The sequence below is a fragment of the Xiphophorus couchianus genome, chromosome 1, assembly GCF_001444195.1.
Source record: "Xiphophorus couchianus chromosome 1, X_couchianus-1.0, whole genome shotgun sequence".
In the NCBI taxonomy this organism is placed as follows: domain Eukaryota; kingdom Metazoa; phylum Chordata; class Actinopteri; order Cyprinodontiformes; family Poeciliidae; genus Xiphophorus; species Xiphophorus couchianus.
Window position 1 is genome coordinate 20,800,666 of NC_040228.1, and position 14,247 is coordinate 20,814,912.

At 40.7% G+C, this 14,247-nt stretch overlaps 1 protein-coding gene across 4 annotated transcripts in view; it reads left to right on the forward strand.

Moving 5' to 3' along the window:
- LOC114149258 (IQ motif and SEC7 domain-containing protein 1-like) overlaps positions 1 to 14,247 on the forward strand; it is a 125,507-nt gene that overhangs the window by 54,015 nt on the left and 57,245 nt on the right. The window contains exon 1 of one of the 4 annotated variants that reach the window (XM_028024970.1): positions 4,096 to 4,556. The exons of the other annotated variants lie outside the window; for them this stretch is intronic. Coding sequence (XP_027880771.1) covers positions 4,441 to 4,556 — 116 coding nt within the window. The 5' untranslated portion in view covers positions 4,096 to 4,440. Of the gene's footprint in view, positions 1 to 4,095; positions 4,557 to 14,247 lie in introns of those variants that run through there. 4 annotated transcript variants of the gene reach the window in all.

A 14,247-nucleotide genomic window follows, 5' to 3' on the forward strand; every position in this document is an offset into this window, starting at 1 on the left:
GCAGCTCACATCGGACTGTTCACCACGGCCAGCTGGATCAAAAAGGGGCCATATGGTGAGAGAGGACAGCGGGGAGGTTGGGAGAAGAACACCAACATGTGCAATATTTGTACATCTAAAAGCCCACAAAGCAGCTTCCACAAAGTTGGACCCTCTGTCAGTCTTTTAAAGGGTCCCTTTAACTTTTTGTACATTTGCAGTTTAGGTTTACATTCAGGCCTGTGAGGGATCCAGTGCCAAGGGAGATTATATATCGACCGTGGAGTAGTTTGGAGCTGCCTAGGGGTCGCTTCGTACTACAGTGTGGGCAGATGCCAAATCCCACTGGAAAATGAAATCAGCATTTCCATAAAGCTCGTCAACAGAGGGAAGCATGAGGTGCTCTAAAATTTTCTGGTATACGGCTGCACTGGCTTTGGACTTGATAAAGCACACTGGACCAACATCAATAGATAACATGGCTGTTCAAATCATGACCGAGTGCAAAAAAAAAACCTCACATTGGACCCTAAGCAGCTTGGACTCCATACCTCTCAACTTTACCACCAGATTTTTGGGTCGTCATTTCTAAAAGAAATGCTAAATTTGCCTGAAAATGTAAGTCTCTGAGCAACAGTCCAGTCTTTTTCCTCCTCTGCCCAGGTAAGACACTTCTGACATTGTCTCTGGTTCATTATGGATATAGCAGAAGCAATGTGACATTTGCAGCCCCTGGATAAGTCAGTGTGGTGAAAAGAATTGTACAACAAACTCTCTGATGGACTTTGCTGCACAATTCCCTCAAAGCAGCAGTTATATTTGTAGTGGGTACACATTTTTCAACAGTACTTCTTCCTACCAAGCAACTATTCATTAATATATGTAGATACAGCACCAGGTTAAATGGTAAGCTTTTTACGGTGTGCCCTTTTGTAGCTTACCCTCCAATCTGCTGGATAATTAGCAAGCCAGCAGATCTTGATAGTCCCCATGATTGTATAGGCCATCACATGGCCATAACATAACAATGTACTTTTGTTTTTGTAATTTACAGTTAGCTAAAGGCTATAATTATCAAAATTAACTCAAAAAAGTTTGAAATGTATCACTGTGTCTCAAAAAATAAATTTGTATAACAATTATTGAAATAAGTTTTAAATTGGGTTTTTCTGTGCTGTCTTATTTCCAGTCTTCCTCAAAGACTGCATCACACTGTTCCTTTTTCTTTTGTTGAATTAAACCAAACCTCAGTGAACACACGTTGACAGACATAAAATAGTATTTTGATACCAACTAGATGATTCCCTTAGAGCTCTATCCTTGTATTTCAATTAGCTATTGGCATACAGGGATGGTGTATCTCACAGGTCCTATATCCGGTCTTTGCTGGATCTTAAAGACATGACTTTCAGTTGTAGAGTTGAGCTTTCCTCTCCACTCCTGTAAGAAGCCATTGTTCACACACACCAGCACGTAGTACACACATTGTGCAGCAGTGAGGGCACGCAAATTGGCCTGGAAGTGAAGTTACATGTCAGGCTTTGGTGGAATTGTACTTGACATTTAGAGAAAATTCCCACAAATTAACTGTCTAGAAGTGACATGAGAAGAGCTGCATTACAAGAGTTAAGCGGTTCAAAGTGCAAAGCTCTGTAAGTCGGAGGCCCCAGCATTCAAAATATCGAGTGAAATAAAAGGTAGAGCTTGTTTCAGATATAGTGTAGCGCTGTGCTTGTTCACACATCACACAGGGTGTCCTATCGCATGCACAGTCTCACGCAGCACTTCATGATCAGTATGTCTGACGGCGGAAAGAGCTCTCATGCTTGATGATTACAGACTGAAGCAATTACGCAGTGGATGTAATCACGATTAGATGATGTGCATACACCATTACTACACCAGACAGGTTCATTAACAAAAAAGACAGAGGTCTGATGTTATTATTCTCTTTGACCTTAAAGATCAAGATATCAACAGCACTGCATCAAGCATACCGCTCTGGAGACCCTCTCAGTCTCCAGGCTGAGACTGGAGGCCATCAGCCTGGGATTTCTGTTCCATGATTGTGTGTAGGTGTATGTTTCTTTGTTTCCTTTTTATGAATTTTTCTTGTATTTTCATTAACTTTCTGAAGACAAATAGGCCTTACAGGGACTAAATCCTGGTCCTAATGCTGCAGATACTTTTATATTTAGAAATATACTATGTAGGGTTAGAGTTGCAGACTAACATACTGGAATTAATTAGAGTCCAAACAAAGCCCTAGTATGAGTAGAACTACAAACTTGCGTGTAGTCGTGTGTGTGTGTGTGCACGTAGGAGTCTGTTTTTCTTTTCACCCTCTCCCATCCCTGACAACCGTCCCGCTTTAGTTGCTGTTACCTGGTGAGAGCTTGAACAACATTATCATATGCATTATTTAGCAGAGGCACAGCACAATGTGGCTGCTGTATGTATTTTACAGCATCAATTCTGACTCATTTTGCAGCCAAAACGTCATTTTTCAGTTCATAATCAAAGAACTGAAATAAAATGTCCATTGTTTGGACCTTAGCAGAGCTTATCAGACATCCTCGCTGGTTTCATGATGCAACCTCTGTGCAAGCCATACATCTCTGGGCATGTCTGGCATTATAAAGCTCAGAGATGTTAGCAGCAACTGATCTGTAAAATATTTAAATAGATACGTTTTTACTCAGTTTCTAGTGCCGGTCTGAGATTTTTGTGGTTGATCTCCAACTACCAAGCTTGAAATGTTCTGGTCTGCTGATAGCAGTTTTATCCAATCATGATTTCTCTCAGGAGTTTTTATTTCCATCAAATCAGCAGCAGTGCTTAATGGAAGCTAGCGCTGACTTGGCACCGGTTCTTTTGGTTTCCACTAAACTCTGCCTCGAAATAGATTCTTAACTCTCAGTTCTGACCCAAGCCAGAGGAAAGAACCACTTTTGGAGACTAACTAGAATGTTGTGTGATGTTTAAAACTGAAGTAAAAAACTGAAGTAAAAAATCAATATGAAAATCAGTTAGATTTTCATATTGAGAAGTAATGCATCCTTCTCTGAATACTGAGCTCAAGTGCTTTTCATGTTCTGTTGTTACCAATCAAAAATCAAAAGGATTCTTCATAAAATGATGAACATTATGTAGCTCACTGATCATCCTCTTCTTCAGACTGCTGATATCAACAAAATGTCTTAAGTCGGAGACTTCTTCAGATTTGCTGTAATACGGACTGCAACAGCAGATCCTTTCTGCCCACAGCCAACAACATCTACAACAACTCTGAAGAATCTTGGAGTTATAACAACATGTGGGATTAATAACATACTTTTCAATTGACCTGAATTGCCAGGAATGATTATTATCACAAAGAACCACACTAAAAATGCATTATTATTTGTGTTGAATTTAGATTACAACAGGTTTTGTGCTTCTACTGAGTTTATTTGTAACAGCTCAATATACTGAAAATAGCTCACTTTGTGTTTTCTTATTTCTAAAATTAGATTTACCTTACCGACAGCCTCCACTCCAAGTAGTATTTTTGTTGCTATGATATGGTGGTGCATTTGTGTCGCATGTTCACTGACTGGAAACAGATTTTTTGGTCATTTCTCCTGGTCAGAGCTGATCACCCCGGTCCCTAGCAGATTTTTCGTTGCCTACTTTATTTGATTTACTTTTCCCCCTAAATGTAATATATAAAAGAAAGCATACCCACAGTCCACAGTCCATACTCAGTAGGTATCACTAGCTTTCTGGATCATAATGAGAATGTGTTTTTAAGGACTCTGCAGAGAAAAATCATTAATTCCAGTGGAGAGAGGGATGCTGTGGTGGGGAGAAAAGAAATTGGAGAAGAGAGTGAGAGAAAACAAAAAATGGGAAGGACGGGAAATAGGAGGCATGATAATGAGCCCTACCTCTGACACATCCTCTTGTTTCTATGGAGACCTTGCAGCCAATCAAATGGCCCCATCTGAGGACTGTACTACTGAGAGTAGATGAGAGGGTGCAGAGAAGTATCCGCAGATGCTTCCCAGTATCTTTGAGATGCACAGTAATCCCAGTGAACCTCCCAGCAGCCTCCCTGCAGGTTGTGCCCTCTTTTCATTTATTTATGTGTGGCAGTCGCTGCCGACACTCCTACCTGGGAAGAATTACCAATCATCCTTCATGCCTTAGAACAGAGGCTGCACACCACACGGCTCATTTAGCTCCTGGGCTCCACATCCCCTCCCCACTCCTCCTCCTTTCTTGCTGGTCCTCCACACCCATCTGTACCTCCCCACCGTCCGTCAGCCTCTTGGATACTCCTCATTACATCACGCACGCACTGCTCTGTGGCAGCCCATGTTTGTGACTGGGAAGGAGAGTGAGTGTGAGTGAGTCTGCGTGAGTGAGGCTGTGTGCACACTCCGTCCCATCATCACGTCCCGTTCACCAGAAGACAGGATGGACAAGCCAAGCGTGTGGCGCGCTGTGGTGAGCAGCACGGACCCCCGGAGGACACGGGACCCTGGGTCCCACCCGAGCAGACCGGGGGCCATGGGCTACAGGCTCTATGACATGTGAGTAAAGCCTGATTGTTGTGAAGACGGTCGGACAGGTAGACTGGCAGGCGGGCAGGCTCGCCTGCCTGGGCGGCGCTGGTACGGCTCCCATTCACAGGCAGAGCAGTCAAGTGGGTGGCAGAGGAAAACACTGTTTCTGCCCACTCCACAGTCCATGCTGAGTCACCTACGGCTCTCAGACCTTGCTGTGTCTCTCCTGTTCCCTTCCCATGCTCTTTGTAAACAACGTCTGTGTTCTGGGGAGGGGTGGTACGGTGCAGTGTGCTTTTGTTTGGATGACAGTCTCCAATAGCACCAAGATGCATGAATGCCATGTGTGTTCATGTAACATGATAACACCTCAGGGTTGTTTTGTGTTTGCGGAGCTGCTGTTGTAGCTGTGATCACAGCAGAGTCATGTGAGAGATGCTTTTAGAGCCTCGGGGAAACATGACTCATTTCTGCATGATGCTGTGACAGCTCGTACTGGGCACATGAGTCCCTTTCAGCCTCTGCTGTATTTCTGTGGGAGTAATTGTGGTCCTGTGCGTGATTGGTACAATCTCAGTGTGTGTGTGTGTGCGTGCGGGGGCGTGTGTGTGTGTGTGTGTGTGTGTGGCACAGCTCGTAAGTCGGCGTGTGCGTGCAAAATGCGGCTGGGTCTTTCATTTTATTTTAGGATGGATCCTACACATAGTCGGTGTGTTGCAAGGCTTGCAATTCTTCCAAAGTAAACCATCTAGGAATCCAGTGAGGACAAAAGGTTGACAAAATGTCACGTTTGTTTTATTACCGTTGGGCAGTTGTGTAACAATTCTTCAAACCGACTTCTGTTGCTTTGTGGACAGTACAATCAGCTGAATAAGGTTTTTTCACTATATTCCTCTGCAGAGATACAATTAACTATCTTGTTATACCAAGTCAGCCCTGTAAGCATGTGCGCATATATTTTGCACATGCATGTACAAGTTGATGGGTAATGTTAAATGACCCTGTCATGGCATGATAGGTGGAGCTCTGTCACCTTAATGAATGTGAGACCTTCACTGGTGTCCATTTAGCCTTCTGTAGGCAAACTGCTGCTGCTGCTCTTTTAGTGTCCTAAATCACTGCCTTGCATCTTTTCTTGTGTGCACCAGGCATACATGCTTTAATATTTAGCTCATATTATCACATTTTCTTAGTTTAACAATGTGAGGAAGAATTTACTACATTCCTAAATCTGATATGCTTTTGGAGCTGCACAAAATGCAGGTGGACATCTGTTTCTGCAATGCTGATTTCTGTCTCTGTCTCTGGTTCAATCTAAGAAAAGCCGTAGCCGTACAAAGTGATGTGATCGGTTCAGGGGACAAACCTCACAAAGATGATGCAAATCCACTACTTGGTTTAACATTGATTCGTGGAGGACAAATGAGATATGTGAGGGATGGGTACTAAGACCGCCAGTGTCTTGCCAATAACTGGGGTTGGACGCATGGACGTTCTGTTGAAAATCACATTTCATCATAGCTGGCAGCACAGCAGCCCTCTGATTCCTAAAGCTGATTGTACCTCTTTGGAGGGCCAGAAGCAGAGATGTTTCTCGAGCTTTTAAAGACGTCACTATTTTGACAGACAAAAAGGCAGATCAGAACAGCTAGATGCTAGTTATTTTCAGTTCTGTACAAACAACATGCAGATAAGGTAAAGAAAGAAAAGCAACTCTGGCTTTTACAGTTATATAAATATCTATAAAAACAAGATCCAAGGAACTATTCTAGTCCTCCTTAATGATTTAGACTACGGGTAGAGGCGACGTCACTGTGTGTGTGAAAGACCTGTCACTGTAAAGCATTTTAACTATTACTTATAGACAAAGACAAAATTATTAAAGTGTTGACATTTTTAAAAGGCTTTTGACATCTCAGTAATTAGAGTGGCTGGCACAGGTCGAATTTGAAAAGTCAGATTTTCTCACATTCCCTACAGAATATAGATGTAAATTCTTACCTTAACACACCAACCTATCCAGTATGTTCCAATACACAGTGACTCTCAACCCTTGTTCTTCAGAACCAATGTTCTTCATGTTTTAGAAGTGAATCTGTCCAAGCAAACTTGATTCACATAATTGCATTATTTCTTAAGATTGCCATTAAGTTCTGCAGAAGCCTGGTAATCAGGAATTTATTTTTATTCGGTTGTGTGGGAGCACACAAACACCAAAAACAAGCAAGGCAGTCAGCCCTGGAGACCAGGGTGGAGAAACATCATAAAAGAAAGAAATTAGAATCTACAAAATATAAAAACAGAATAATTTTGTACCTAATTCCCGTTGTCTTCTGAAAATCTCTTTGTCTTGCTCTTGATGGCCGGAATAAAACAGGTAAATTGGCAAATGTCCTAGAAAATAGAAACTTGAATATTTTGCTTTTATATAGCAAAAAGTCCGTGTTACCATCGTCATAAATCGTCATCTTTTTTAACACTCTACTGATCCTTAGAATTGCCAACATTGAGTCTTTCCTCAGAAATAGCATCCACAACAAAAAGTGTTGCTGGCAGCATGGTCAACGAGTGCTTATCTGTTGCATTCACTGATTCGAAAGAAGTTGAATATTTGAGTGTCCAACTAGTAAACAGCAGATTTTTTTTGGGTGCCTCTTTAGTTGTTATACACTTTGCAGATGTAGAAAATATTATTTGGCTTCAACTTGTGTTGTATTTTTATGTTGCAGGTTAATTATATTTAGTAAATTTATTAGACTTACTGGTAGTTTTTGTATAACTTGGGCTCAAAAAAGAACCTTGATTTCTTTTTTTAAGTAGCCTTTAGATCTGATCACAGTGCATTGGTTGTTTTTCTATCCATAACAGCATTTTTCTAATCGATTCCTTGGAGAAGTTGTACTATTTAATCTCCAGATAAACACTGCTAGGCTTTACCCTTCAACTGATATAATGTCATGTATCCTCAGAGGGCAGCCGTGTTATGAAACGTTTCCAGGAGGAATGCCCTTTTCCCCCATCCCTGGCGGAGTCATACTTAATGCAGTGCTCCTGTTCAAGTGACGCCAGCGATGATGAAAAATACGAGTGCGTCACCAGAGCTGTAAGGCACTGACAGCACATTCCTTTGCTATAAGCTTGAGCCTTTTGACAACACAGTGTGCTTGGTCTGCAGACTGAGAGAGTATGCAACTGGCAGTGCTGCTCTGAATATGCCTCCACCGCAGACTGCAACTGTAGGATGCATGGTTCAATTGCATAAGACAACACCATCCAAGGTTGTGCAGTGCAAGCACATGATCTGGCATTGAGGATGCTGTCAACTCACATATCAAAGCATACGGAGCCTGATGCTGCAACGCAAGATGTGAGGCAGTTGTTAAATCAGAAAGAAACTCAGTTTGATATCAGCTTTGGCTTTCTATTGCAATAAACAAATACTGTCATGTGGCAAGGTGGACATAATCACTTTTGTTGGCACTGAGTCATTATGCTTAGGACCCTATAAAGCACAGCTCAGTCTCCTCTGTTTCTGACTAGTAGGGACTTCGTGTGGCATTTCTTCTCCGGCTCCATCAATTATCCGATGAACGGAATAGATTGGATGAGAGAGGAATTGCATTTCCTCTCTCATCCAACACATTAGTCACTATGTGTTTTGCATAAACCTCAATCAGCCCCAGTGTAGCTTGAAAGCTGTCATTTCCAAATGAGAACTTCAACTGCAGGACATCTGCCATCTGTCTTTCAGCTTCCAGGAGCTGAGTCTGCAGCTGGAGCTGCGTCAGCCATGTGGAAAGATGGTCAAAACCAGCAATGGCTGCAGTGCTCTCAGGGGAGCATCTCACTGAGTTAAACTTTCCTCCGGGGAGAGGCGCTTACTGATGCATCCGTGGTTTGAAACGGCCCATAATAAGCCCCTGCCTTTGCCAACGGCAACATCAGAAGCGACAGCACGAAGGAGTGAGGGGTGCAATGGAAAAAGGATGCATTTCCAGAACATTTTGTTCCTGTGGATGCATATGAGGATATATTTGCGAACAGCAATGTTGTATAAAGGAAACCAGATTAAGACATGAACAAGCATTTCCCGTTTTCTTCTCCCTGGGTTGTAATTAAACAAGCTCCAGTTGTGTGTAATGAGTATTTTCAGTCAGAATTATATTTTGCATGCACATGTATTCGCTTTTATGACTTCAAAATTTCTGCAAATGTTTCATTCCCATGCAGCACCACGAGGCATAATAATCTTGTTAGGCTTTGATTGGTAAATCATATTGATGTGCTAATGCTGACTCAGTTCATTCAGACAACTGTGTTCAAAATAACTGCAGTCCAACATCATCAACCAAATCAATTCCTGTTTATGTTCCAAGCTACAGTATATCTTTACATGGCAAGAAAGTAGCAGAGTAGCTGGTGTAACAGAGTAATAGAAAACCTGTAAACCCAACAATCATGACATGCAGTTTGCAGATTCTGTGTAATGTGTTAGAATGTGGCCCTCAGTAAAGTGAGCAGGCATCATGATATGAGGGTTGTTCCTAGCCCATTACTGTAAAAGTGGACCCACATATGACAGAGGAACTCGTATCCTGCATCAATGTTAGTTTAAGTTTTCCTCTTTGCTAGTTCTTCTATGCTTTCTCCCTACGGACCTTCTGTTCTGTCATCTCCTTCACTCCCTCCGCTCTACATGGCTACACCATTGTACTGTAGGATATGTGTGAGCTTTTATTAATGCATATTACTGTGCTGTAATTTTTATGCAAGATTGGCCTGAGTAAGAGCTGCATGATGATTGTTAGTTGTTAGCATTGTTGCCTTGCAGCAAGAGAGTGCCAGGTTTGAATACCAGCCTGGGGTCTTCCTACACAGAGCTGTAGAAAGTGAAAAGCTGTTCATTAAAAATGATATTACCTGTTTTGTTTGTAATAAACAGAATGGTGTGGTTTTTTAGATCTCTTATGCTCTGTGGTTTTAGTCCATTTATCAAATTTCATGGGTGCAGGGCTGGTGCCCGTCTTCAGAGGGCGAAATGTGGCACAAGCTCTGGACATGTCATAATGTCACCTCAAGTAGAGATGCAGCAGAAATCAATCAGCCAGAGATTTAAATTAGCCAGTTTTACATCTATTGTCTCTGATCAGTGTTCAGCAGGTAAGATGCACTGTTTTATGTTTTTAATGCATCAATACTAAAAGAAAATCACACAATTTCAGTTCCTAAATATCAAACCAACAGCATGAACTTTGAAGTACATGTTAACAGCCACATAAAGGTTTCATCTGGGTTCATCTGGATCAAAAACTAGTACCGCTACCCAAGAATATGCAGCACATTCTTCTCTTTCATGTGGCATTGTTATTAGTAAATCAGTCAATATTAAGATTGATTAGCCTGTGCACAGAGAAATTTTAAATTGGAATCAGTAGGAAACACTCTGATTGGTACATCTGTAGTCACAGGGAAACAAACATGCAAAGGACATGCATACGTGCACATGCATAATCTGCAGGTTCTCTTGTGCCATCAACAGTATCATCCTGTTGGGTGCTTGGTGAGGTTGACATTTGTAAATTTCCATTATTAAAATCTCATTCTTATAATTTTTGAGGAATGACACAATGTGATTCTTCCTATTTGGTGTTCACTGAATGCTCCTGTGGTGCGGTTTGAATGGGAAAAGAATACGGTACATGTGTTCAAACACAGTCGGGACTAATCCCCAAATCCGCCAGACTCCTCATTCCTCTCTTCACATCAGCTCACTGGCTCCTCAGCTCTCAAAACATGGAAACTGCTGTAGTCTCACCACCAGGGGGTGAACTTTTCTAACACATTTATTCAGACTCTGTTCACATTGGCTTTAATGCAAGCTCTGACTCTTTATTAAACATTGGTATAATTCAAGGAAGAAATTTTCATGTGCTTTTACCACACAATTTGAAAGAATTTGGCAATCAGTGTTTATCCAGTCAGGAAAAACGGATTATCTTACATGCGTTTCCGCCTGTTTTAAATTCATTTCAGGGTTTTAGGAAATGAGAGGAATGCTTTCTGTTTTGCTTTTTCTTTTCACTTGTCTGCCTCCTCCTCCTATGCCGTGGGGCCCATTTTTGATTGATGTGTTTATCGACTGCACAAGCCTTGCCCAAAGTGAGCCATCGTGAAATCCACAGGGCAGATAATCAGTGTCTTTGTCACTGGCAGAGGGAAATGTGCTCTCTTTTCTCCTCAACCTTCATATCAGCCCGGCTCCCTATACAGCAGTGTAAAGAGGCAACAAGGCAGAGGAGACATTTTGAGCAATTCAGGTGGTTTTTCAAAGAGGTCATTTGTTCAGATTGATGGTTGAACAGCCATGATAGCGTTTTGATGCCTGAAACGGGGAGGATTTATATTGATTTGCCTGCAGTACAATGCAGAGGGATTTTAGAGAAAAAACTTAATAAGGCATTAATATTTTCTACATTTTTTATATAATATTGACTTAGAAAAATAATCTGAAGCTCTTTGTCATACATTAGATGATTAACGTTCACTACAGGCTATTCTGACAGTCTAATGCTCAAGTAGACATGCACATTTTGAAAATTTTTAAATGAACCAACTTAGTTACACATTCCACACTGTTGCTGGTTTTTATAGAACTACACTGTATTTATTTTGAAATTTTGTCCTCGTTGTGCAATACTTTTAATCTTTATTTCGAAAATCTCAGAATAAAGATTCCGAGACAGTAGACCTATAAGTGGTACGATTAGTGAAGATTTGTCAAATACCAATCATTTTAAAAAGTCTTAATCGGGACCTCAAGCTGACGACTGGAAGATCCCCATCTGCCTTGAAACTTTTGAATTAAGTTTCTGCCATGTTTTCTTTCTCTAATGTTGAAGCATTGGTAGTAATCTGACTTGTGTCCTGTGGTACTGTAGCTGGCAAAACTTGTGTAGGTGGACCTGTGTGGTGCTGGACGTGGAGAAAATGTCCAATTTACCAACAGCTTTCAGCTTAGTCACATGCCTGCCATTTTGAACCACGAAAACGAAAACCGGTTATGCTCTACACACGTTTTCTAATCTCTTTCACTCAAAAGGAAAATTAGCTTTTCTTTTCATGCAATATGAATGAAAATGTTCCTGCTCTGACTTTTGAGTGACAGACTCAGCAGGGCTTAAGCATGCACTCACCTCTAAAGTTAACATTTTGTGAATTAAAAAGAAAGGAACTAAAAGGTTTCTACTTGAGTGAATCATCACAACAGATGACAGACATTATGAGCTTTGGTGCATATAATTTAAAGAGGCTTTTTCTTATAAGTGATTTAATTGTGTTTTATGACTTCTGTATCTCCAGCACGACAGCGCTTTTAAAGATATAATACAACAGTTTTCTACTAATACCCTCCATTTGTTCCCAACAAATACAGGTAGCATAGAGATTTATTTTAACAATGTCATATCATTACATTCTGTAAAACTGTAAGATAGCAATTTCTGTTTTTTTTAAAATTGTCATAAGACAGAGATAAAATGCAGTAATAATGTGTAGACAGTAATGGATGTTGGGTTTCACATGAAAAAGTTTACATTTCGAGAAACTGAGGGTCCCATTATTTTTTCATTATTACAGAGTAAAAGATTCACAAATCACCAGCTGTGTTTTTAAAGAATCTGTAAACCCATTTTTAATTTAGTTCAAGCTCAGCATCATTAGCTGCTAATGGTTAGCATGTTTTTCTCTTTTCACAGTGAGTCCAAAATATTGATGTCTTGCCTTAAAGTTTCTTGAATTAGATTGAGTTTCTGTTTGTACAATTTTGCAAGCTTGTATTATCCTTTTTGCTAACTTGTCGATGAGAAACAGAACTCATCAACAGGTTAGTGTTAGTACAGAAAATTAAAGAAGCTGATAAAAAGCTGATAAAAGGTTTTGCTCACCTATGTGTCTGTGATGCTGGGTTTTGATCAAGAAATAAAAATGTATTTTCTTCATATTATAATATGGTTGAAATTTCATTTTAAAACGGTAAAGTTAATATACTGCAGTAACATTAGAACAGCATTATATTGCCACCCTGACAATGTAAAAGCTAGTTTATGAAGGAAAAGTAGAAAAACTAAAATTATGCCCTTAGGTATGAGCACAGGGGCATAGAATGAATGTGCTTTAATGGCGATCCCGCCAGAGAAGAAATATCAATGTAATAATAATTAACAGTACAGTCGAAAGAAAATCAGATTTGATTTTAAGTGTCAGAAATAACAAGCAACATGCTGAAATGCTTTGATACATAATAACTCTTCAGGATATGACCTCCTGGTCTCTCAAAGTGATTTTTCAGCCACTACATTGCTGAAAGATCATCCTGTTCCTGCAAAATAGGTGCAGCCTGCTATCTGTATATTTAACGACACTGTTACCCGAACCAAAGTGTGGCAATAAAATGAAGTCGCAGCTATAATTTTATTATCTGATTTAAGTTATTATAGTTGGCATTCTCTGCTATGCGAGAGATTGCTTACAAGTGTGAATGCTTGTTACACAAACTCTGTTCTTATAAACTGTGGTTTATGAAGAAAAAGGTGGGTAGCTTGTCAGCTTGACAAGTCCCTCATTCGCCAACTCTACCAAACCAGCAGAGTAACTCAAGAACTACTTGTTTTATATTGTAATTATAGATTTGTGTTGTTGAGCTTAAAGCACTCTTCTTTATATCCAGGGGTCATAATAATAGCTCACTTAATTCAGCCAGCAAAAGTCATCCTCTGACAGCATCTAGATGACTCTTCCTGAGACAGACTATTCTTTGACAAGACAAATCTTACTTTTTTTAGCATCACCATAGGAGTTCATTGCATTCCTACTGTCCTGACTGTATGGAGAGCGCCTAAACTGAGGCAGAAGTCCGATGGATAGCACATAGATTATTAGCATCTCCCTGCTGAAGTTCAACTTTTACCAGGAGTTGTGTGGATCGACTCGTCAGAGCCAACAGATCGAACTAGCGATTACTTTAACACACACGCGAGGATGCATGTTTGTCTTTCTCCGGTTTGAGTATTAGTGCGTCCTCCTCTGTGTAAATCCATGAAATCCTCGATGTGTTTGCGGACACTGTGAGTGGCTGAATATTGATGAACACTACCCCCTCCCCGCAATCCCCATACATGCCTGTTTCCCACGGCTTCTGGGTCAGAGTGGCACTGTAGCGTGGCACTGCATCCCAGGCAGAGAAAGAACAGCACTTTGCTCGTGTTCAAATGCAAAAACCCTCTTTAACTGGAAAAGAGGGTAGTGAAGCAGTTTCTAAATGCTGCAGCACTTCTGAACCTGTGACTGATGAAGAAGGTTGCCTAGGTTTTAAATGGTGGTTTCTTAGTGCCTTGTAATTAAAATTTTAAGTTTAATTGTGGATAAAAATAATATTATTCTTATAGAATATATTATAGAATAAACATTAGCCTCGCATTTACTTGTATTTCTTGCTTAAAATGACAAAAGAGAGAAAAATTAAAAGCTCATTTATTTAACCAAAGATCCTGCATGAACTCATGTGGTTCTACAACATTGCAGCAGCCCCTCCCTATTTAAAGGCCAGCCAATCGCAGGCTGCTCGGCTTCCATTTGAAGCTTCAGTAGTACGGTAGTGTTGCCCAGCAACGGGAGTCGGCACATTTCTCGGAGGTCCTGTGTGGATGGCTTTAGCTGTAAC